Below are 25,496 nucleotides of genomic sequence, written 5' to 3' on the forward strand. Positions count from 1 at the left end.
CACACACACACACACACACACACACACACACACACACACACACACACACACACACACACACACAAACAAAACAAAACCACTAGTATTTTGTTTAACCACTTCTGTCTTTTCTAACAGCTCACTACTACTTTCTTCAGTCTCTTGGACCTTACGAGTGACAGTGCTCTCCATCTATCTGGCTCCAACTTTCTCTGTTTGCTGCCAGATCAGATTTGCAGGTTGGAGCCTTGTCATGGACCGTTTTTTTTTACTTTCCACCACAGATTTTCTTTCTGATTGATGGGATAAGAAAAATGTCCAACATGTCAAGATAAACTTTTACAGATGTCATGGCAGCCATCTCCCCAGTGCCTTTACCTGACATGCAGCCCCACATCATCAATTACTGTGAACATTTTAATCTTTTCTTCAGGTGCTTGGAACAGTACCACACAAAAGTTCCAGCATCATCACCTAGCCCAATGCAGATTAGTGATTCATCACTGAAAATGACTTTCATCCAGTCATTCACAGTCCACAGTGTCCTTTCCTTAGCCCATTGTAACCTTTTTTTTCTGTTAATTATTCTTTTTTTTTTTAAATTATTTTTAGCTTTGTCTAGGTGTGTAGCTTTTGTTTGTAAATCCAATTTCATTTAGACCGTTTCTTACAGTTCAGTCACAGACTCCAGTTTCCTCCCATTTGTTTTGCTGTGCTTTAAGTCTTCCTTGGTCTACCAGTATGCTTTCCATGTTGTTTATACTTAGTCCAGATTTCAGACAGCTGTGCACCACCATCTTTTGCAACATTCTCTAATGATTTATCTTTTTTAAGGAGCTTGATAATTCTCTCCTTTGTTTCAACTGACATCGCTCATGTTGGAGCCATGATTAATGTCAATGCATTTGTTGCAACAACTCTCCAAGGTGTGAGCACTCCTTTTTTTAACTGCAGACTAACAGATTTAATCTGATACAGGTGTTCTTTTTGGGAACGAGAATTCACAGGCTGATTCCACCATTTTTACTTCTGCCTGATCTAAAAAATAAATTATTGACTTCCTAATTTTTTTCTATATTTCTTTTAGTGTTTCTTTAAAACTTGTTTTGAGGTATGTCTCTGATCTGCTTTTTTTCTACAAAATTTAAAGATATTGAAACATAAAATATTAATTCACAAAGTTATGTGGTTTGTTGCGGCACCAACATTCAGATAGCACAAACATGAATAATGTCTGGCAATAAATATCAGACGAGAATCAGCATTAAGTATTCAGAAAGAACCACATTACAATCTATGAATCAACACAAATACAGCTAGAAGCCATGGTCCCTACTTTATTCAAACCGCAAAAATACCCCTTTACCTCCAGCAATAAAAAACACAACACATTAGGTTCTTTATACATCAACCATAAAATGGATTTATTTTACCAGAGGTCCAAACATGTTTCTGTGTTGTCCCAGGATGCATAGAAGATGTCAGTGTGTCATTGGAATCCCACTTCCACCACTACAAACCAGTGTTTACAATCTATATGTTCGTTTGCTCAACCATTGGTTCAATAATAAAGCCATATGTAACTGTTTTTGTCATTCTACACAATATCAAAATGCAACAGTGTCACTGGGACAATTCAACAATCTGTAAAGGAAACAAGAAAGGAAAAAAAGGCAGATTAAAAAAATAATTCCATCTTTATTTAAACAAAGGGAAAGGTGAAGTTCTGGAGGTGAGTAAAGGAGCGTAAGGCTACTGGTATAGATTGATCTGGAGAAAGGAAACCTCAGTGATTTGTAACATCATCACACTTCTCTCTCCATGAAGATTATGTGGAGAGAAATGAGAAAAAGTACAAAACAGCTAAGTGAATATGTTCTTAAGCGTTAATAAAACTGATATTCTTTAGTTAGTTCTGGTTTGTGCTGTTGAGACAGTAACAAACTAGAAGACTGCTGCTGTGTGACTCTGATGTGATTCCAGCACCTGATAGTAAACGTGGCTGAAGGGCCAAATGAAAATTGATAAAGAAGGAAAGGAGGGAGCAAGGTGATGGATAAAAAGAGCCAGGCTCAGTGAACATCTCTGCCACTCAGCTTGGTTCAGAAAGCTGGACTGCTGCTGTGTTTATCGGGTTTAACCATCTGCTGCTGTCAGGTCAACATCCCCATCAAAAGCACAACAAAACCCTTTCTCGAGGTTTTCACCAGCTCTTTAACTCTTTTTCCATTCTGGAAGATTTTTAGTTTCCCTCTCATGACTGCCTGTCACAGACCACAGAGGAGGGGGGGAGAAGGGCTCTGGGGAACAGGATGTTATTTACTTTAGAAAAACAAAAATCAGAAATTAGAAGTCCATACATAAGTCTGTTTTCTCCTCCCACAGAAGGGGCAGCAGGTTTCACAGGGCTGAAGTTACTCAGCCACACCACCAGGGGGAGTTACTCTTACTGGCCCCCATCACTTTAGTCGCTGGACGATGACAGCGTTGAGAAGATTGGCCTGCTGCAGTGTCTGGCTCTCGTCCGACAGCTCCTTGTTGGGGAAGGTTGTCATGAGAACAAACTCTCTGGCAGCCATGGTGGGTCGAGCTGCAACCACAAACTGACGCAGGTCTGACACCCTGAGGGAGACGACACATGACACAAAGTATGGGTTTATTTTCATCTTAAGATCTTTTTAATTTTATTCAAAAATAATAGATAATTTCAACCATACTACTGGTCTTGGAATATTAAAAATTAAAAAATCAGTCAATCAAAATATATTTGCTTCTTCTGGTTACCATGAAGCTTATAAAAAGCGCATAGTCTGTCTTTCAAGAAAAGCACAAAATATTAACAGGAATCAAAGTATTGGAATTTTTAACAATATTGGTAAAATGTTCCCTTACAGTAGGAGACTCATCAACTGCCAAAAACTCATTCCCAATGCTTTTTAAAGCATGGCTCAAGGGTAAAAGTATTTTTTTCTCATTTTATCTCTGTATCTGGTACTTTGTATTGGATTGCAAACAAGCAAAAGTTCCACTAAAAAGCTGAAGTGAAAACACGGCAGATAAACCGGTCAAAAAAAAAAGTTGTAAGGGCACGAGCCCTTAGTCTGCCCACATTTATGGCAGGAAAGGTAAGCAGCTGTGTCCCTTTTCTGAGTTATGCAAGTCTGCTTTACTGTAGTACAGCTCCAGATGTTAGACGCAGTCAAACTCTAAATTTTGACCACCCCGTCAAGAGATCCCAGGGAAAGTTTCAGCACTGCATCGCACTCGTTGCAAAGCTAACACATTGGTTTGGTTTTTATGGACAATGTAGTAAAATTAATAAATACTTTCCAGTCCATGCAGGACGACACTGACGATTTTCCTTGCTGACTGTTTTTTTGGAGTAGAAAGAGACATGCTATTTTCACCTGTGTAGGACTGTTAATGTTAACTTTTCAAATGTGCCTGCTCAATGACACAATGCATTGGGGTAGTTGCTAGGTTACGATAGGTGTTGCAGTCAATATCTGTAATAATGTTGGAATTTTTGAAAGACCTTGTCAGTCTTAGTAAAAGATGTTTTTCTCATCGGACCGAATCCCAGTCACTTAGCAGCTGCTCTTGGGCCACAGGCCGCTAACTGAATAGGACTGATGTAGAGGTATCTCAATGTGTAACAGTGTTTTACCAGGGGATGGCACTCAAGCCATCAAGCAATGTTTTTCCTGCTGATTAGGTTAGGTTCCAAATATCTTAGATTCATGGATTCTACAGGGATCGTTTCACTTTTTGGTTACTAAAAGTGGGAAATCTCTCAGGACTTAACCTCAGTAAGAATTCTGCAGTCCACAGGAAGTTTTTCTTATCTGTCAAGATCTGATGTGCTGGCTTAAGATCGCATCATGTGAGATGCAGCATGTCAAAGTTTTTAAAAGATGGTTATGTTGGACAGTAGCAAAGCTTCACTAAAATGATATCGAAACTGCGAGAGAGGAAGCATGCCCTTTATGACGCTGGGTTAAATACAGTATAAATTTTAAGGAATGCTCTGTCCTCCATGTGCTGCTGTCACCTATTCACAAAGTGGACAGTAATCCCTGTAATTTATTTTTGCGTCATCCACTGGGATAATATCTTGCAGTTGGCGTGGGAGTTTTAAATTTCTTTCTGCCTCAATGATGCTTTTGCTTTACGGTACCTAAAGCCGTTTCTAATTCAGTTTGATTCATGTATTTCACTTACGTGCCCGAGATGATTTTTTCTTTAAGTTTCAATCAAGGTTCTATAGAACAGATTGACGATGGTTATAATTGCTAATAAGAGGTATGTAGAGCACCTAAACTCTCACATCTTACGAGTCTTTAATGCATTTTGATTTAGAAAATTGGTTAACACACTGACAGAAATAAAGTAGGCAGCCCCAAACATGTACTTTTGCAAAGATTTGTGCCGCTGTCTCATCAGTCACCTGTGGGTATGGTTAAACCTTTGAACCAGCCTGCCGCCATCGGCCAGTCTGATTTGAATGTTGGTGGCAGGCTGAGAGGAGTCAAAGCTCACAGAGGCGCTGGCCTGAGCCTCATTAGCAGCCTGGTCTTGCTGGGAGGTGGCAGGAGCTGTGGTCAACTCTGGGGTGGCACTAGAGGGAAAAACAAGGAAAAAAGTGAAAAAGATGAGACGCTTCTCAGAGATGGTACTTTGCCGGCCTGTTATCATAAAATGCAGATGTACCAATCAGTATCAGGGATGGGTATTTGAATGATATAATTGTCATTAGTTTATCAAAAATCAGATGGCTATCACAAATATAATCTCGTGAAAAATGTTCCAACCAGGCACCAGTAAAAGGAAAACTTGTTATACAATATTCCTGCCAGATCATGGCTGTAGCACATCTTAAACCTGTTTGCTAACTGTACTACATAACAGAAACGAAGAATGCTGACCGTAGAAAATAGCAAAAGAAAAGAATAGAAAATGTTGGTGACTGCTGCCAGAAAAATGAGTGTAATGCTGTGTGATTCAAAAGCAGAGATACTTGCAGAGACTGAGCATTGCTGTAAATTTCAACAAACACGGTATGAGATTGATGCTACTGGTGCTTCCCCAATAACAATTAACACTAATGGTGTTTCATGAAGTGTTTACTATAATTGTCCACACCTGCAGCAAATGCAAATGAGAGGGGTCCACCTGCAGACCTCAACTCCCAGCTGACTCTCAGCCAACAAAGAGTTTACATTTGAACAAATTTGAAATTGGTCAATGGATCTGGATATCACTGTGCATTATTTAATAAAAATAAGTAAAACAATGCACGTCACCTTAAGTCGATTTTATAGTTTTGTTATATGCTATTGACTGAAATAGGCCATCTAGTTTCTTTAAGTGGTCATGATAAGAATAGTTTAAGCCATAGCCTGCATGTAAGTTTTGTTTTATTTTCCTGTTGTAAAACATTTGTCTATTTCTATTTTGACATTCATTCGTTTATTTTCTTAACTATTTATCCTGTTTAGGGTTGCAGGTGGCTGGAAACCTATCCCAGCTGTCATTGGGCGAGAGGTGGGGTACACCCTGGACTGGTCGCCAGTCAATCACAGGGCTTGTATTTTGACATTTAGAGTTTAAGTAACAGAGACTAACTGTGATATGTTTTTGTGATGACAGTTCAAATTCTGTTTCAAAACTGAAGTTATAGCAAGAGATGTTACTCTCATATAAGTGCAATTTACGTTGCAAAATATAAACATTAGCATAAAGCTAAGGCTATTTTTTACTTTAGGTATATTAGGAGATGTATAACACATTGAATGTATTGTACAGGAATCTGGTGTAAAAGGGGAATGTACATTTCTTTGTGTGTTCAGTTCTTCAGTAAAAATTTCATCTGCCAAGCTTAAACAGCTGGGGTGTGAAACAAATAAGGAAATAAAAAAATGAGATCTTTACACCAAATGTGTCTACCCAACCTAACTCTGAAGGCAACTTTTATTCTGAAATTTTTACTTCATACCCTAATGTCACTTCCTTACATCAGTGGAGGAGTGGAGCCTCCAATAGAGGTGGCTGAGAGTGTAGGTCTGCAGCTGGACTGTATTGGCAGCGAGTTGCAGTTGTCTCCACTTCATCTTTCAAACCCAAATCATTAAAGCTGTGATTTTATGATTGTCTTCTACACATAAAGGCACCACGCAAAACTTTTACAAGACTTGCTGATACAGGCCTCTGTGTTTGTGTTTTTGTCTCGACTAACTGCTAATTCTTACCCAGTATCTCAAAACCCTCTGAAGCAGGGGTCTTTCATTCAAACTTAGAAGTCTGTTGAGGGAAAATGCCTTAAAGTAAAGTAGTCTTGTAATGTCTCATGAGCCATATGAATGGTTAATGAATATTTCAAAGCAGCTCAGCAGCTGTAACATTTAAAGGCAGTTAACAAATAGCTATTATCTAACTTTTGTTTAATAGAAGAATAGCAATACTTACTTTAATGATATTAAAGCCAGAGCCCTTTCCTCATTTGAGAAAAAAAAAGATGTGTACACCTGGTAAAATGTATAAAAGACCTCTTACGGGGTTTTTTATTTTTTTCAAACCTAATAAATGAATTGTGAGGTGCAGTCTGACTTCCTAATTTTCCTTTTTAATGTAATCTACAGATTACAACCAATTTATAATTTAAAACTAAAGATTCTGAAGTGCCCATTTCCTTATTTCAGTGAATATGTAAGTAATGTCAAGCTGCTCTTTAAAATTAATCCCTGTTTGCTTTAAGTAGGAGTAATTAGCTTAATAACAGAACAATATTCTACACGTGAAGCGCTGAACACAATGTGGTCATTAGCACATTCCTGTGTGCTTTAATACTTGATGACGCTAGATCACAGACTCCTAATCAATGAGAAAAAAGCTTGAACATGAGAGTGGTACACGCTTGTCAGGAGTCTGACTCCACTTCATACATTACATTTTTAATTAGAAAGAAAGCTGATCATTCAACTGTATAGACCTCAAAGTTTTGTGTTCTAAATATATTTTTATTTCTGTGTTTGAAGTGTTTACTTAATCCTAACTTAACTCAAAGAGTAGAGGACATTTTTTAAGCCATAAATGCACAACCATTGCGTCACATGACTCATGAAAACCTGTTATTTATTTGGAGTGACCCTGTGCAGACAGTCAGTTCACAGACTATGATTCATTCCCTTTGAAAACAAGTAGGACTGCTTTTACCAGCCTGTATTCAGCTCTCAGCTGTTGCTTTTGAGCTTTAATGAAGTGCTGAAGAGAAAAAAGACTTCATTAAATAAAACAATAAGAATGCTCATCAGTCTCACCTTCCCAACTTCTGTCCTTCTCCTCCAAAGGCCTTGAAGGCCACCTTAGGTTTACTGAAGTCTTCATCCCGATGATCCTCCATGTCCAAGTTGACCTGACCTCCGCGAGACCGCTGCCTTAACTCCAGGGGAATCTCCCTGCATGGAGAAAATCAGAGAAGAGTGGATCATCACCTGCCATTAGGGCTCCTGCTGTGGGCTTTTTAAGCAGCCAGTTTAAGAATGAAGATTACTAAAATTACCTTTTATAATTATTTTACAATATGTTTTCATATGCAAACATCGCCCTATGAATAAATTTAAAGTGGCTCCTTATATAATTAAACATTTAACAGGATAGTCTCACCCCCTTCTGATTGCCTCAAGGAAGTTGGCATTGCCAGGGTCATTGTAGTTTCTGAGATCACCATCATCCAAACTGAAGCCTGTTTTCCACAACTTCAGCACCACATGTACCTAACACATATGTTCAAAGACACACACACACACGGTATTAATTCAACTGTTTACAAGTCACTTTAATGTACTGGTAAATGGTATTTCCAGGATAAAGCCAGAGAATCACACCTGTCTTCTGAATCAAGTTAGAGTTACTGCAAGCAAAGAAAAGCTTAAATGCCAATCATGGATCAATTAATAAAACCCAACGGCTTGGTCCTGATCCAAAAGTTGAGATCAGGTTTGGGTCATCCTTGGACATCATGTAATATGATCTCAGCATTTGAACAGATAAGGAGGACCCATGACAAATTATTTGATCGTGGACATGCAAGCAACTATCTGATGCAACAACATCATCTTAACATATGTAAACGGGAAGCTTCAGAACAAACCCTAGCTAGGCTGACAGACTGTAACTAAGTATAACACCCAAGCAGGAAGTTCAACACAACACAAAGAGATGCTAATTATTGTCATGTTTGCTGTGTACTCACATCCTGCTGGCTGTTTGAGGCTCGTCTCTCTCCAGCCACGTAGGCTGACTCCTCTTCGGGAGCGGCACCTAGCCTGTAGCCTCCACCAAGGAAGGCCTAGGAAGAGACAATACACACAAAATGAGGGAAGCTGTTTACAAATGGGAGTATTGTGAAAACACAAGTTTTCTGGTTTTACCTTGGCTCTGCTTGGTTCTCCAGGCCCTCTACCACTTTTGTCAAGAGGCACAGCTCCATGTTCTCTGGCCCCTTTGAACAAATCCTCCACGACTTCATTGGAACTTTTCTTCTTGGGAGGTCCAACTATCTGCTGCCCGCTGCGCTCTGATCCCCCCGCAAAAAACCTAAGAGTGTGTGAATTAGGATCAGGGTATGAAACAGGACCTCTTCATAGCTACATGTAACAAGTAAGTTCCATCCATGTCACATGGACGTCACAGACAGATTTCATAATGGGCTACACCCACAGTTTATCATTAAGAGCATGTCAAAAGGTGTGATCAGTGACAAGGTTTAGGAAAAGATAGTGATCTACATCATTTTCATATTTAGTTACAAATCAATGATGAAGCTTTGCTGTAAAGGAATGGTTTCCCAAGAAGACGAGGGTTGTCAAAGCACCAGAGCTTTAAACTTTAAAATGACGCTGTTAAAAGTTAAATGACATCAAGGTAGCTTGCAGCAAGACTTAATTCACAAGCAAACTTAACGCGTCACCTTCCTTTGCATTGGTGCAGTGGTGTTTGGGTTTATTAGTCGCCTAGAGTGCAACTGCAGGGAAACAATCAGAAAATGACTCAACCTTAAAGGTTTGCTATGTTGTTTACTTTTCCAATAACCTGAACCTTTTCTCTTTGTTGATTATTAGTCGCTGCTGATAGCTCACTCTCTTCTATTTGCTCTCATCAGCTCCTAATTAAAATTTGACAGGTCTGTTTAATTGTACTGTATTAAAAATAACAGAATTTGCAACATTTTAAAGCCTGTTGTATTTAAGAGTATCAAAGAACAGAACTTTTTGACAACCTTATTTCAAAAGCAAGAATTTGACTAAGGAAAGAAAAACAGACCAGCGACTTGCTGATGAGTGTGTTACACCTTGCAGCATTCTGATTGGCTAATTTGTAAACACAGGTTGTTACAGCAGAGGCGTTTGGATTTCAGGTCCTGGTTTTCTGTCAGAATTGTGCTGCAGGCTGTCTTTGCTCACTGAAGCTTTTAATTAACTGCTGGTGTAAATGTCTCACAGTCAAACTCTGAACAACATCTCTGATTGATGATCAAAGATTTTACCATGATGTGCACATTCTCCATTTCTCAGTTTTCACACATCTAAAGATCTAATGGGATTTCAGTCCTGTCAGTGTAATCTTTCAATGGCCCTTTTTCAACTTCATTAATACTTCTGCTTGAGGCCTTATTTTTTATGCAGTGCTGCATGATTTGGCAAAATTGTGCAACTGCAACTGTACTGAATAGTAATATGAAGCTACATGCTTTGCTATAAAGGAGCGTGCAGAGATCATTGGTAGGAGTGAAATATTGAAATGTGCATTTCTCAATTGAAAACACAAATTTCTATTTTAGATATTTTCAATTTGTAAAATACAACTAAAAGAACTCTTACAGTGCTGTTTCCAGTATACTTCAGATAGTGTTTCGTTATATTTTAGGTTTAAATGTTTGTTTTTCTTCTTTAGTTTCTTCATTTTTCATGACGTTTTGTTCTTTTTTCTGAATGCCATAGCCTTTAGATATTCATTTTTTAGCACATAACTGAAACAATGAATGTTATTTATTGAAGTGTGGGCTCATAAACTTCAAGCCCCCACGTAATTAAGTGTTCTGTTCGGGTCACCTTCGTCCAAAAAGTCTGGAGACACCCCTGCTTGAGAGCGCGCATCTCTTTGCATGTACATCAAGGCTACTTGCTTTAAAAAGGATCAATTTAGGCTGAACAAAGGGTTTAGTTGGTGGAAAAGACAATGAGAGACAGGACTCAACTTTCCCCAGGCAAAAGTCAAACAACTTAAGAATTTATGGCCATACAGTACCCCACTCTCTCTACAATAAAGTTCATGTGGATTGCTCAGCACTACCCATCTCTGTACCCACAGTAATTGTCCTCAAACCATGATCCATCCAGAGCACCAAAAGGAGGGTGGTGTCCTGAGACAAATTAAAACAGGCTATACTTCTTCACTTTCAAAAGCAAAAGAGGAACTTAGTATTACTTTTGAAGAGCAGCACGTTTTACTGATAAATTGATTGAATTAAACTATTTGGGCTGTTCATACAGATCATAAAGGATGTGTGTCTGTCAAAGTGTTGGGGTCAAAGAAAAACAAGAACATTGTCTTGTTTTTTCGTTTACTGTCATAGCCGTGCTGAACATAATCGCACAGAGTCGGAACTGCTGGCGGGTGTTGAAAAGGTTGCAACGTTTGTAAACACACAGACGCATGTTTAGCAATTTAAATCACAAATCACAGTCTTTTGTGCGGTTTCATAACTGCACATTCTTAAACTACAATAGCGATTTGATTAGTTGGCAGTAATTTTCCTGTATGTTGAGCAACTAAGCCTATACTTTAAAACCAATCCATCACTTCAAAACTTTAGTTGAATAAAAATGGCTTTAAAGTTCACTGAAGGTAACATAATTAATACTTATAAGATGAATGAATTAATGAGAAATAGACAGAAAAGGACATCTGAAGCCAGACACAGTCCCTCAACAAACAGACCACTGCACTGCCAGGGAGGCAGAATCTGTTGATGCTGCAGAAAAGCCTGACAGCTCACAGTGAAAGAGGCGAGACCAAAAATAGTTTGGTGCATTGTGGGAACACCTCATAGGTGTGACCCAACCATTCAAACACTTTGAAGATGAACAGCTCAGACAAACAGCCAGGCAACAGATTCTAACAGCTGTCATAGCCATTTATGAGGACAAAGTATAACTTAAAACGGAACCATCACACATGAATATACAAACCACCGAACAGTGACCATGATTATTTATTCATGTGTAAGTCCTCCTCAAGGCTTTTCTTATTCTGAAGTGCTTTTTGGCATGACCACTGAGATTTTGTTTCCATGATTTATTTCTTCTTCATCTGTGATTATTTGTTACTGGACAAGTTTCTCCTAAACAGCAATCAAATAAATCATGGTAAATGAGCATTTTAAGCCCAGTTCATACACAATAGAGTCGGACACTACAGGAAAGCAAACTTACCTTTGGCCTTCCTCCTCATCGCTCTCTTCCTCTGTCTCATGCATCAAATCTCTGAAGGAGGTCACTCTGGGCTGGGCACTATAAATAAATATGAAATCTGTAGTGTTAGTACACTGAGTATTAACAGTGAAAATGATCTAAGTATTTCAATCAAATATACAAACAAACACACCTCCAATAATTATTGTTTGGACTGTCAACTGAACTGGACTTTTGGACATTGCACAGACAAATAAGCAGCTGCTGCATGTGCCAATAAATAAAATTGCTTTGCTATTATAAAACAATAACTGGTTATATGGATCTTAAACACCAAGGTGTGGTTTCAGCACTTTCTCTAATACTAATTACAGATTGACAACAACACAAGCAAACTGAACAATGTGCAAAACAAGTGAATCATTACTCAGATCTATACTTTACTTTTATTGGTAGACTTTAAGCAAACAAACTGGAAAGCACCTAATGCAACTACTACTAAAGTCTGGTTCTGAAAGTTCATACTATTCTCAGTATCTGTTCCAGCAGCTGCAGTGTACAGTTGCTTAGTAACTCTATCCTTTAAATAGCTCACAACAATTTACTGATGTTAAGTAAACCAAAAACACACAAAGGTGGAAAAACTTGAAGTTTCACTTTGCTGTTTTGAGTGCAAAAACTAGAGAAGCAATGCTTAAATGAAAGTAGACAGTCCTTTCCTGTACATGTGCTGCAGGTTCAGATGATAATAATGTGATGTTTGACAAATCTGCTCTGCAAATCATCTGCTTAAGTTATATATTTAAAAGAACGGAAAACTTCAGAAAATATTGACTTTAGCAGAGTTTATAAGAAGGGTTATTGGTGAGTGTCAACCTCAGAAAATAGTAACATTTGATCAACAGCATTCCAGAAAAGCGGAGCAGTGAATATCTAATAATAACATAGCATAAACAAAATCAGTTGTGAATACTGACTTCCTCTTTCAGATGATTGGCACTTACAAATGTCCGTCCTGTAATGTAATAAAATAATAATATAATAAATTACTGTACGTGATGTTTTAATAGAGACCTGCCTAGGGGCTGCAGGTGTTAATTAGCCTTAAGTTAACTCTGGTACAATGCATCAATACGTCGCATTTATGTCCAATAACAAATGTGGTCTTTTAATAAATAAAACAATTTCAGAAATACATTCTCTATACCTACCCTATCCACTAAGAGAGAATAGATCTGAAGTTTTACCGAGGGACTCTTCAAACCTTGTTAAATCAGCATCTATTAGGTGCAAACAAACGTTACCTTGGCCCAGCAGACCTGGACACTGAGGATCCCCCCTCGGGTTGGGGAAGCGTCACTATGTCATCATCAGCTCCATCCTCAAAGAAACTGGCAAGTGCAAGCTGGAAGCAGAGAGAAATATCAGTCAGCGTGATACAATGTCCATAGACTAAACACTTACATAGGCAAACAAATATCTAACTTTCTGCAGTAAATAATTAAAGTCTGGTATATAGTTTGTTTTGGTAGCTAGATATTCCCTTTTCAACATCTCTGGAGTGTAATTTCCAGAGTGGCTATTCACAGAACACATCTTATATTTCTTCTTTGAGTGCATTTTATTCTCTAATTGTACGGACAAAAAGTAAACCAACCTGACCAACCGACAACTTATTGGTGACTTAAAATCAGTGCTTAAATGTATGCTACATAACTTCGATCTGCTTCATACTGGAGTTCCAAATACCGGAACATGGGAACATTAATAACACGGTAGCCCATCTTTATACATCACTTTCAGTGCTTTCTACAGAAACTGATAAGGCGCTCAGAGAATGACAGTCTCAACCGACGCATTCATTCATTTTCGTTTTCTGTTCAGTTCTGTACGCCAGGAGGCTAACAAGCACTTATTGATTTTAATGATACTAACGCTACCCAATGCTATAACTGACACAACAGTATTACCAGCTTAACTACGCTGTTTTCTGGACCAAGTTCGTATGAACACAGCTTTACATTGTTAGCCTAAGCTAACGGTAGCTAGCACCGCTCATTGAACATTACGTACACTAACATTGCGTTAGCCGAAACTTCAGATCTCATGGGTTTTTAAATTATAAAATGGAAGCCAATCTTCCATTAAAATTTTCTGCGCAAGTCAAAACTGTACGATGGACCTGTTGTTGGGGACATAAAGCGTTCGGGCCATTGTCAAAGAGTGACTTGCACAAATTACCGGCAACATAGGCTAATCTTAGCCGGTAAGCTAGCCGTCTGACACATGCCCTGTCAACCGCTTTCACTTGATTTTCAACCGTGTAGAGAGTCGTTACGGTAAGACAAACCATAGGGAAGACATACTTGCAAATTCCAACCGGCGGACTCCAGGAAAAATCTGGCCCTTTCCTCATCCACATCAGTAACAGCGACGAATTCCCTCACAGACTCCACTGACTCTTCTTGGCTCGCCATTTTGATTTGCTCCTTCAACAACTCGTCCGCCTCCACCTGAGGAAACAAGCAACAGATGATGGTTCCTATCTAGTTTCTACATAGGAACACAGTCAAAAATACTCAAATAAATTCACATAAGATTTATGATCCTGTTATTTTCCCGTCTGTTTATTTATATCAATCAAACACTCCGTTCTTTTAATTTTTAATGTTTCAAAATACTGAAATACCTGCACCAGTTAAGGAAATGCTGATACTGATGCAACCACTAGGTGGAAACGTATCCACAGTTTACGTGAAACTAAACCAACGGACGATTCATCAGTGCTGAACACAGATCTGGGGAAAAAAATTGAATGTTGTCTGATGTGACTGTTTGTTTGTATTAAATATAAGATGATACAAGTGGATCAACTTTATTAATCCTAAAAAGCTAGTGAAAAAGGCAAAAATAAAACTGTTAATCACTAAATAAAAAATGGAAAAATATCTAAAAGCAAGTATCACATTAAAAATAAAAAGCGTCTAAGTTAAAAAATGCAACAATTAGTGCCTAAAGTAATATGATGACGAAATGACAGACAAGTAGCCTATTCCAAATATTCAACTTATAAACTATCTACTCCACATGATGTCAACTATTTCACATGATAAACTGGATAAAACAGAGGATATTGTACATGAACAATGATGATATTGCACCAGGTATGTAGAGTCTGTTTAAGTTTCCCTCCTACAGTAGAGAAGGGTAGGGAAGGGTAAAGTTCCATTGCCACTGGTAAGAAGGCTGCTATAGCTGTTTCTATTACTTTTTAGGACAACATGGTCTGCATCCTCTAATGCATTTCAATTTCTAGGTTATTCTATTATTAAAAAACTGCTGTTAGGCAGAGAAATTAAGATGTTATCTCTCTCCTCTCCTCTCATTAATATTTTCCCACCCATCTCATCAAGATATGACACCTTGTTGTGAGACCACAGAGCTCCTAAAACAGCAATCAGATCCTAATCAGATTCTTATCACACTTTCAGCTCCAGCTCCTGTTTGTCTCATTGTGCAAAACCAACTTAAACACGTGCTGATTGACGTGTGTTACCTCACCTCCGACAAAAATATTTCAGCAAACATGTGCCTTTTAAAGTGTGATAAGCAGATGGAAAGAGTTTTCCCACGGGGGATACCTTTGTACCTCTGCTTAGGTGTCTGATAGCAGGTCGGTCAGATGGCACACCGTAATAAGACAGAATGGGAACATCTTAATTGTTTCTAGGGGGAAAGGGCTGATGAGGTTTCGTGATATGCTGCTGGTTGTTTGATCTCCAAGGCTAATTAATCTGCTAAAAAGTGAGAAAACCATGCTGTCACGACACCTCATGAGCACATCCCCCTCCTCTCTTCAAATGCAAACAAAGAACAAGATGAACAAAAACAGAGAATACTGTGCAATATATTGAGGAGGTTTAATCTTATACAGCTCTCCCCTTTTGGATGTTTTACCTTTAGGGCCTGTACGATGAGGCAACAGCACCCACATGCAGGGCAAGAAAGAGGAAGAGACAAAGAAGGCAATCGCGAGATGTGAATGATGTTTAAATGAGGAGATTGATTCACTGACTTTAAGAGGAAGAAAATCTGTGCAGAAAGCCAACAAGACAGAAATGAGACAAAATGCACTTATAGAAACAGCCTTATAAAAAAGAAAGAGAAAAAACAAAACCTGGAAATAAGTCACAGGCTGACAGCCATCAATCTCATCTCAGGAAACCCTGAAGAAAGGTGTTGATTTAAATATTGGAGCATATCTTCCCATGAGATCTGAGGCTAATATAAAAGAACAATCACTTCATATTTGCACAACATTAATGTAGCACAAGGTGAAAGTGTCTGAGGCCCCGAGTTAAAGCATATATCTCAGGCAGTTCACAGAGAGTTAAGACAATTCCAGGAACTAATTAAATGAAGCAGATGTAAAGAAAGTGAAAGAACTGAATGGAATGCTAGTAAAAAAAAAAAACAAAAAAAAAACTTGGCAGGTGAGAAGAGAAAGAAGCCATTAGGGTATGTGCTCAATTGAAAAGTTCAGTTTTTTTGGTCAAAGATTTTCACTGTTCACAAACTGTAAAAAAAAAAAAAAAAAAAAAAAAAGAAAAAAAGAAAAAGAAAAAGTGATAAGTGCTATTTTGTTCCTGTGGTATTAAGTTAAGCTGCCAAAGGGTCTTACTACTACCACTGTAATGAGAAACAACGTACATTCCACTTTATGAAAAAAAAAAAAAGAAAAAAAGAAAGAAAGCTCCCAGATGGTACAGTCGAAAAGTCAAAGTAAAATGCAAAAATTACATATCATCAAAGTACTTCGGGTTTTAAACTTCCAACTATGAGCTAAGCATACAGGTGCAATTATTCGGCGTGATGTCAGTGGGCAACCACATCACAAAGCCAGCAGAGCACTATTATAGAGTATGTAAATCACCACAGACAGGCAGATGAAAACAGAGTCAAAGAATTTAAAGAGGGAACAACATTTGCAACTTTCCAATGACCTCACCATTCCTGCAAGACAGGTGAAGATTTCATAATATTTTTAGAACAGACAGATTTGAGCAGTTTACAGACAGTTTCAGAGATTTCTGCAACATTTAAATACGAAGAAGTTCTAAAATAAGCTCTTGTTTGGTATGGAAATCCAACACTGTTACTTTATATCCATGTTTAAAACATGGGAAAGAAGTGTAAAGACTACAGGCCATTTCATACTGTAGTAGTTCTCAGTGACTTCCTCAGTTTGGCACGTTGTAACATATGCTCTCCCATGGTTGGAAATGACAGTACAGAACCTGTGTGAAAGCAACTAAATTTATCCCTTACAGTTAACCAGGAGCCACTGGACTTCAATGAGCGAGTGCAGCATTGTTTGAATCATAAATCTAAAAGTCGAAATCATTTCAGTGCACTATATTGATTCCCAATTCAAGAAATCAGTAACAGTTTCACAATTAGCTGTTTATAGTCCCTATAGTGGTTTGACCTTACGATTGTGACTGAAGCTTATTCAGCAGAGGAACAAGAGCCTCTTTTTCTTCCAGGTTCTAATTAAATCTTGAGCAACCTGCAGGAGGTCAACAACCAGAGGAGCATGGGGAAGTGACAGCTCATGGGAGTGAAGCTGTTGGAGGAGGTTGATTAGCCCAAGCATCCATAAACCCTTGAGACCTCAGAACCTCCCTCCACCTCCCTGTCCCCCACCCCTCTAAATTACACACACACACATACACACACACACACACACACACACACACACACACACACACACACACACACACACACACACACACACACACACACACACACACACACACACACACACACACACACACACACACACACGCAACTTGTGCAATTACCTATCTCTCCTTTCCTCCCTCAGGCAGCAACATGTCGTAAAGAGAACCACAGCATTGTTTACGGCTCTTGACAGCGCATTCATTGCTTATCACTCCTAGGAAAGCACCTAAACTTTTGACCAAAGGGCAAAACATGTTACAGTAAGCAAAGAGGAAGCAAGGATGCATATGTAACTAATTATGATTAGAAAAACTTTTCTCTGAGCTATAAAAGACAGTGTTTGGTTTAACAGTAAGCAGAAAGACAGTAACTTTCAACAAGTGTGTTTGTTCTCTGAAGGTTATTCCATTATATTACATCTCTTTCAAAAATTTCTGTCAGACTTAAATATCAAACTAAATAAATATTATCTTGTTATCCTCTTCCTTCTCTTTATTTTCCTCCTCCTACAGGGACTCAAGCAGCATAATTTATTGCCCTCGCCTCCAGGCAGGCGAGAGCCCAAAGTGACAATGCTGTCTGAGAGGGTCAAGGCCTCATGTTAATTTAACTACCATGTTAAAGGTCAACAGTGTCACAAACCATCGCCTCTTCAGAGAGGAAACCCTTAACAAGACTTCACATGATGTATGGTAGAAGCATGTGAGATGACTGGCTTTGTGTGTAATAGAAAATCATGTTTGGTGATTATTCTTTCTCAATTGATTATTCAGTCCAACCACAGGTCATTTAATACTAACATGTTGCAATAACCCTTGGCATGTCACATAGATGCACAAGGTTACTTCTGTTGTGTATTACACTGATGCACATTTTAGCACATGATGTCTTCCTGTCTGACACTTTGTGGCTGCAGAAGAGTTAATGGGGTCATATTCAACCAAACAAAACTATTCTTAAGGTTAAAAGCACATCAACACTGTAACACACCTTATTCTTTTGATTTCTCCTCAGATTTGACCCTCACTGACTGGAGAAAGATCACAAATGTGAAAAAACGATCATACACTCAGAGCTGACAGCTGAGAAGCTGGAGTAAGATGACACTGTCCTTTCCAAAACTCCAACAGTTTCAGTTTAAATGGCAACGTTCTGTCAAATGGGTCTGTGATTGTTGTTGTAATGGCTGTTGAAAATGGTAGCGGTCCTTTTTTAGTGATTTTTGACCAAAAGTACCAGGAACTTCAAGTTCAAGAAGGTCATGGTTTTCTGTTTTACTGTCTTCGTCATAAAGAGCCCGAGGATTTTCACTCTGTGATACTCATTCTGCTTCTGTCATTACTGATGGTGGTTTAGTCTGTTGAATCCACAGCTGCATTCACAGTGTCACATAGGTATTTCCCTTAAGGACAACTCCTAAGACCACCAGACAGACACCATCATAGAAGTCCATGTGAAGGCAGCTGATATACAATGGCTGCCCTGAGGGTTCAACATCAACATGAGGCTTTGTTCCCTCCCATCAGAAGTCTAACCATAATTACACCTCAGACCAATTTCTTAGGATCTGCTGACATAATACCGCTGGGACCTACCTTACATCATTCTGTAATGTAGAGAACATGTGGAAAGTCATTAAGTATAAGTGACATGGAGCCCTGGAAGGACGCCTTATAGTGGTTTTCTGTTCGTAAGATGCTATAGACCGACGGTATCTGCAGTTACAAGTACTGTCGTCATATCAAGACGAAAAAGTAGATTAGTAATCAGCTGAGAGAACCAAATAGGGTTCAGCCATGATAACTTATCAGCTAACACTAAATCCTAACCTAAACACACATTTATACTTTACTTAATGAGCTGTGGCTTTTGCTTTATCTCAGACATCTACATACATTAGCGTAACAACACACTAGAGTCAGGAAGGCATATTAGCTCAGTGGTTCCTGAAAAAAAAGGGTTTACTTTGAAACTCATAGGATGTTTATGTGTTGGTCAAGTCTTTTTTTTTTTAAATTTTGTTAAATTAAAGCTTTAATATGTTCAGTACCTCAATTATTACCAAATACCTCACAAACCAATAAAAAGTGCATCAGATTCCATTCGATTTTGTGCCCCTACCATATAATGTAGTTTAAACATGTTAACATAAATTAGGACAGTAAACACTGAAAGGTGTCTGTCAGTCAATAGCAAGTCAAAACTGTTACTGTATGCGTGTAAGGGTGCTGACATTAGTATGCAGAAAAATGAGAACTGTGCTTGTTTAGCCTTGTACAGATGCTGAAATGGCTGAAGCTGATTTGTTATTTAACTCAACTCAGCTCAAATCAACTTTATTTTTTAGAGCACTTAAAAAAAAACCACAGCTGAAAAAAAGTGCTGTGCATAAAGAGGGAGCAGGCATTAAAACAAGTCCTTTAAAAAAATGTGAGGATCTGTCATGTTTTGATGATGCCAGTGATTTCTTTCGGACAAAGTTTGTAGCGGTTGACCAGGACGTCAACAATGACCAAACTATGGAAACTGACTGTTTTATTGGTTGGTTAACATATAGCGATTGGTTTGGCATTATCCTTTACCGCCAGATGTGTTTTCTGTTGTCCCAATAAGTGTCTGAACAACATAAATATTGTTATTAAGTATGAAGCATAAAGTAAAAAAGGAAAGTATCAACAGCTTTCTGTCTTTGCTACTCACAGCCACCTGCAGAGTTTTAAACAGAGCCATTCCTGAGTGAGTGCTGGATATGGACTGAGCTTTTCACAAACAAACCAGTTGTAGCAGAGGCATCAAGATTCAGAATTAAAGAACTATCGCATCTTGTTGCTGATGATCTCATCTCGCTATGTAGGTCATGAAGAGGCATCGTTATGAGACTGACACTCTTTTTTAAAAAAAAATCAGCTAAAACTCCTCACAAGGCTTTCAAAATCACTCAGCTTAAGATTCCTTAGAGGAGAGGATGATAAATTCTAACTCACTACAAAAATCAGCTTCAGTATTTTAGATGTCAAACTGAAGAACCAAATTTAGCAGCTAAAGAGGAGATTGTCACTCAGAAGGTGGTGGAGACCAAAACTGAAGTGAAAGAAAAAACTACTCATGCCTTTTAACAACACTCTGCTCTTAATATCAGATATTTTAAATGTTTGCTAGCATGTGTCCACCCATGTATTCATCCGTTTGTAGTAATGAGTGGCTGGTGCGTATCACGGGTGACTCTGAGCTCAGCTACACCCTGGGTAGGTTGCCAGTCAATCACAGGGCTCACATGTAGAGATAGACAACTATTCAAGTATGTTTTCACACCTTTGGACAATGTAGACTGAATTATTGACATGATGAGCATTTTTTCGACTGTAGGAGGAATCAGGAAACTTCTAATTGTGAGCCAACAGTGCCAACCACCGTGCAGCCGTTAGCATGTCTGCAAATCCCAAGGTTGCCTCAGTGTGGTGCAATAAAGCAGGCATAAGAACGGCACTTTTTAACTTCTCACCACTGTCAAAATGTAACAGAGAAACAAACCAACACTGCTGTAGGTAACAAATATCTATATTCCTCATCATTCCCATGAGTTACACTATGTTTTCCCTGTGTTTTGCTTCAGCCCATGAGGCGGTCCCGTTTGGGGGATAAAAAGTGGTCCAGTATCAGCAGGATGGAGGAAAGAGGAAGGGCCTTTTTATCTCTGCAGCCATTATAGTGTTTAGCTAACCCATTAGTCTAGCCTGTATCTCATGGTGCTTCTCTGCACGTGCATGTGCTTGATAACTGTCTGTGTGCTCGTCTCCCAAAAAACAAAATCAGAGCCAGCTCATTTCCCGTCTCCATGGCAGCAGGCACTCATCTGATACAGTTGGCGGAACCGGGTCTGTGGGGACCAGACAGGAGCCACTGACCTACATATGACAAGTGCATATACTGTAAATCACACTGGATTAGATGGTCTGATCATTGGAGCAGATCTCAGAGAGTATAGATCATCATATAGAGGCAGAGAGGTTGCTCTGATATTGGCTGCAGGCACTACAAGGCCGTGAATGGGGTGATTGAAATGGATCCAATCCATTCTCTTATTACCCCAGAAGGCAGCCAGCGCCAGAGAGAGATTTACAACAGTCACCACTCTGCCTGTCTCCTCTCATTTTCCTTTTTCACACCTTTCACTCTTTTGCTTTATGATCCTATTTTTACTCCAACACATCTTCTTTTTGAAGTAGACTCACATGTTTATGCTGCAAGAGTTCATGGTTTTACTTAAAAACATTTACAAAAAAAAAAATCCTGATCCGGTTGAGCAATCTGGCATAAATAACTAATAAATAAAAGAATCTTTGAATTTTCTGTTCGGATTCAAATCAAATGTCACGATGTGAAAGTTTATCATGCAACAGAAAAAAATATAAATAAACTCAAAATATAGTAAAAATCAGCAGCTGCTACAACACACTGTACATGAACAACCCTTGAGCTGTTACTGTATACTGCACAAGTAAAATCCATTGACACTGAAATGTCCAATATATATATATATATATATATATATATATATATATATATATATATATATATATATATATATATATATATATAGAGAGAGAGAGAGAGAGAGAGAGAGAGAGAGAGAGAGAGAGAGAGAGATAGATGGATAGATAGATATATATAGATAGATAGATAGATAGATAGATAGATAGATAGATAGATAGATAGATAGATAGAGAGAGAGAGAGAGAGAGAGAGAGAGAGAGAGAGAGAGAGAGAGAGAGAGATATTCATCTCAAATGTTGACGTGAAAACCAGACTTTTTCAAAATCACCTTTGAATGTTACCTACACTGACTGAAAAGAAATACATTTCTATGTGAATGAGAAGCCAGTCTGTACAGCCTATGTTAAGTGCTTTTGTTTATTAAAGAAATGTCAGCTTGTGTGTAAAAAAAGATTTATTTTGTGTTCTTCTTCCCTGTAACCTTGTGTCACAAGCCTGACACTCACTCATTGTACTTGGGGGACACTTGCTGACACACAGGACAATTTCTAATTAAAACCACAGTGATTTACAGCTGACAAAAAGCTGCAGGTAAAGCTAGTGGACGGTGAAAATAAAAACAATGAAGCAGCAGCTGCAGCAGTATATCTCATAGAAAGTGAATAGAAGTTAATTAAAGTTAGCCAGAGAGTTGATTGGACTCTTACAGTTTACAGTTTCATTTAGCAGACGCTTTTGTCCAAAGCGACGTACAACACAAGCAAGAATTTAGACAGAAGGAAAACCTAGTTAGTGCAACAACAGTGCTACAAGTTATTTGGCTGCAGGTGCTGCCATTGAGTGCAATTTTATTTTTTATATTTTTATTTGGGGGGGTGTACAATAATCAACAAGCCAACCAACCACAATTAATTGCTGCAACAGTATACTTAAAACTTTCAAACTTCAACAACATTCAGTAGTGGTGCTAAAAAATCCTAAGAGCTGAATCTTAGACCTACTGACTCATTCTACCCCTGAGGGCAAGGAAGAGAAGGGTCAGATTAAGTGCGCAAGTGTTCCCTGAACAGATGAGTTTTCAAATATCTCTTAAAAGTAGAGAGGGACTCTGCGGATAGTATAGGGTTAGGTAATTCATTCCTCCATTTGGGCACAACAGAGGAGAAGAGTCTGGCTAGTGATTTGGAGCCATGCTGGGCTGGGAGCACCAGGCGTCTTTCAAAAGCAGAGCGTACAGACAGTGGACTCTTAAATGAGAAGTGCTATTATATTTATGCAATAATATTTTTCAATACGCCTTATGTGATATCATTCCTCTTACATTACACAAGTGTCTTCAATGATTTTATTTATTAGTTATCCGGGGTGGCACAAAGCGCACACATATATAACTCAAGAACATTCTCCACAGGCAAATCTTAAATTCTAATTTATTTCAAATCAATTCAGTTCAGTTGAAAAAAAGACTGTATTTGTCCCCAGAGGCAGTGAAACGGCTATGGAGCAGTGGTTTGGAGATTATAGAACTTATCAAACATGGACACAGTTTCCTTGACGTCACACAAACACTATGTGTTTCTGATAAAGAGTTTTAAAGCCCATCATCTGTGCCCTATCAAAAAAGCTCAAACCCACCTTTATTCAGCTAGGATGAGGTAAAGAAAACTTTAACCGCTTAGCAGACAGCTGTTAGGCTCAGAGAAGGATTCAAATTAAGAGACAGTCTGAGGTTTCAAAAGAGAGTCTTTCAACTGAAGCAGGTTCAATACACAAACATCAATCAATGAAGGCAGAGGTACAGAGTCCGTAAAGCAAAAATCAGAAAAAAAAAGCAGCAGAGGTCAAGACACAAGAAGATATGGCTGGATGTCTCAACTAGGTTGGTTAGCACAATAACCTGGCAAGGAAGTGAGGGAACACCAGGGTGGAGTGAGCATAAAAGACACAGGTGAAAAACATTAGGGGCAGCCCCCATGATCAACAGTGAAGGAGGCAGCTTGACAGGAACTGGAAAGGATGAGAGAAGGGTTAACATAATAAAACAGGAAATTCTGACATATTGTTTCAACCAAGAGGCAACAGGCTTTAAAAAATTAGGCCTATGTGAAAGTGATGAAACCCCTTGCTCATCAAGTGTCTGCTTTTTCAAATACAGCTATAATCATTAATTTTGTCACATTGCCTTTGATAAGGACAGATAGCAAATCATGGTTTGGGATGGCCCGTCAGATTTAGGGGAAGGAGGCTTAACCATCCTTCTGAAAAAGCCCCTGATAGACTACATATAAGGTCATACATTAAAACAAATAAAACAAAACAAAAATATCTTGTTGCCACTGAAAACCTTAAAACCTTCCCCTAATCCATAAAATATACATTAAGGCTTGAAATGCAAACCTGTTTTTTTTTTTATTATGACTTGCTGAAAACAAGAAAAAAGGATAAAAAATTAACATTAGCGAACTGTTTAAAAGATGAATAATGAGCAGTATTGTTGAGGGATGGTTAAAAAAATGGAAATCTAACATATTTTAGGTTTTTCTGTTAGATCTCTGTGTTCGAGATTTACTGAGAGGCTTCACCTGCAGTAAAACCTTGTTTTACTGGAGCATAAAGAGAATACAACCTGACACCCCCACCCCGCCCACCACCCCTCCAGGTGTGTTTATACAGACAGGTCTGTCACCCACAAGGACACAGCGACAGTTAACGGCTCCTCTCTCCCCCTCTCTGCTCCATAACTTAAAGCCAGCTGTCTGATTGTTTCCTGAATCAAGAGGAGGGGGAAGGGCAGAGGGCTGATCAGTTGGAGAATACACTGATGTACATACAGTGTACTGCAGACGTTTTCCTCCTTTATTTCATACAAGAAAAAAATGAAAAGGTGTGTTTTTTAAATTTTAAAACAGCTTCTGCAAGTGAATTACAAACTCACCAGTAAATTAATTGGGGAGACAGGGAAAGGCAGCCCTTTTCTCTTTACTGTATTTTTTCAAAGCTAAGCTAGGCTAACCAGCTGCTGGCTCAGGCTTCATTCATATGGACAAATATGAAAGTGGTTTGAAGTGGCTCTCAGCAGGAAAGCATATACATCATAAGAAATGAATGAGTGTGTACAATCCACAGTGGGAAACCAAAAAGCTTCCAAGCTCCTAAAGAATAAAGCTGCTGAACAGAAAAATATCAAAGAAATCTGACAAATCTGAAACTAAACTGATGTAACTGTACCAAATACAGACAGCCTGATCTGATGCTGTTTCAATGTGTACACTTTGAAAATGTGTGTGTGTGTGTGTGTGTGTGTGTGTGTGTGTGTGTGTGTGTGTGTGTGTGTGTGTGTGTGTGTGTGTGTGTGTGTAAATAAATAGATATAAAAAGCCAACCAGCCTTTGTAATAAAGCCATCAGTGTATACACTGTTTGAGGTAATGCCACATGACCTCTCCCCAAAATGCCCCCTGGACAATCCCCCATCTGCAGCTGTGCAGTATTGATGTTGATGGTGATGGAGACAGACCAGGGTCACCGTGTTAACTATACACCCGGATCATGGCCAGGACAAATATGGGTCCTCATCTGGCTGTGAATAGGTGCCTGCGAGGACACTGCCCCAGATCTCAGCTGACATTTGGCAGCCTTTAGTGTCTGTGTGTCTGATTTAGTGTACAGTAGGATTGTCTGGTGGGGGAGGGGCTGCTGACTCTGGCAGACTCTGAATATGGATGTGTTTCTTTTTTCAGGACTTGAGCCCATTTGGATGTATCCTGGTGTGCTCTTGTGAAGTGTCTTTCAGGATCATGATGTGTGT

The 25,496-nt window shown here is 38.8% G+C and overlaps 1 protein-coding gene across 1 annotated transcript in view; it reads right to left on the reverse strand.

The window, feature by feature from the left end:
• Positions 1-1,657: 1,657 nt before the first annotated feature.
• The window catches only part of LOC141799008 (NSFL1 cofactor p47-like), a 127,806-nt gene continuing 103,967 nt past the window's right edge, over positions 1,658-25,496 (reverse strand). The window contains exons 2-10 of the mRNA XM_074681030.1: positions 13,817-13,963; positions 12,755-12,855; positions 11,472-11,549; positions 8,409-8,574; positions 8,231-8,326; positions 7,642-7,751; positions 7,296-7,433; positions 4,427-4,597; positions 1,658-2,601 (exon numbers count right to left, since the gene is read on the reverse strand). Coding sequence (XP_074537131.1) covers positions 2,439-2,601; positions 4,427-4,597; positions 7,296-7,433; positions 7,642-7,751; positions 8,231-8,326; positions 8,409-8,574; positions 11,472-11,549; positions 12,755-12,855; positions 13,817-13,963 — 1,170 coding nt within the window. The 3' untranslated portion in view covers positions 1,658-2,438. The remainder of the gene's footprint in view (positions 2,602-4,426; positions 4,598-7,295; positions 7,434-7,641; positions 7,752-8,230; positions 8,327-8,408; positions 8,575-11,471; positions 11,550-12,754; positions 12,856-13,816; positions 13,964-25,496) is intronic.

This window comes from Halichoeres trimaculatus, unplaced genomic scaffold (genome assembly GCF_033239565.1).
Source record: "Halichoeres trimaculatus isolate MK-OKI-2021-1 unplaced genomic scaffold, fHalTri1.1 fHalTri1_scaffold_11, whole genome shotgun sequence".
NCBI lineage: Eukaryota > Metazoa > Chordata > Actinopteri > Labriformes > Labridae > Halichoeres > Halichoeres trimaculatus.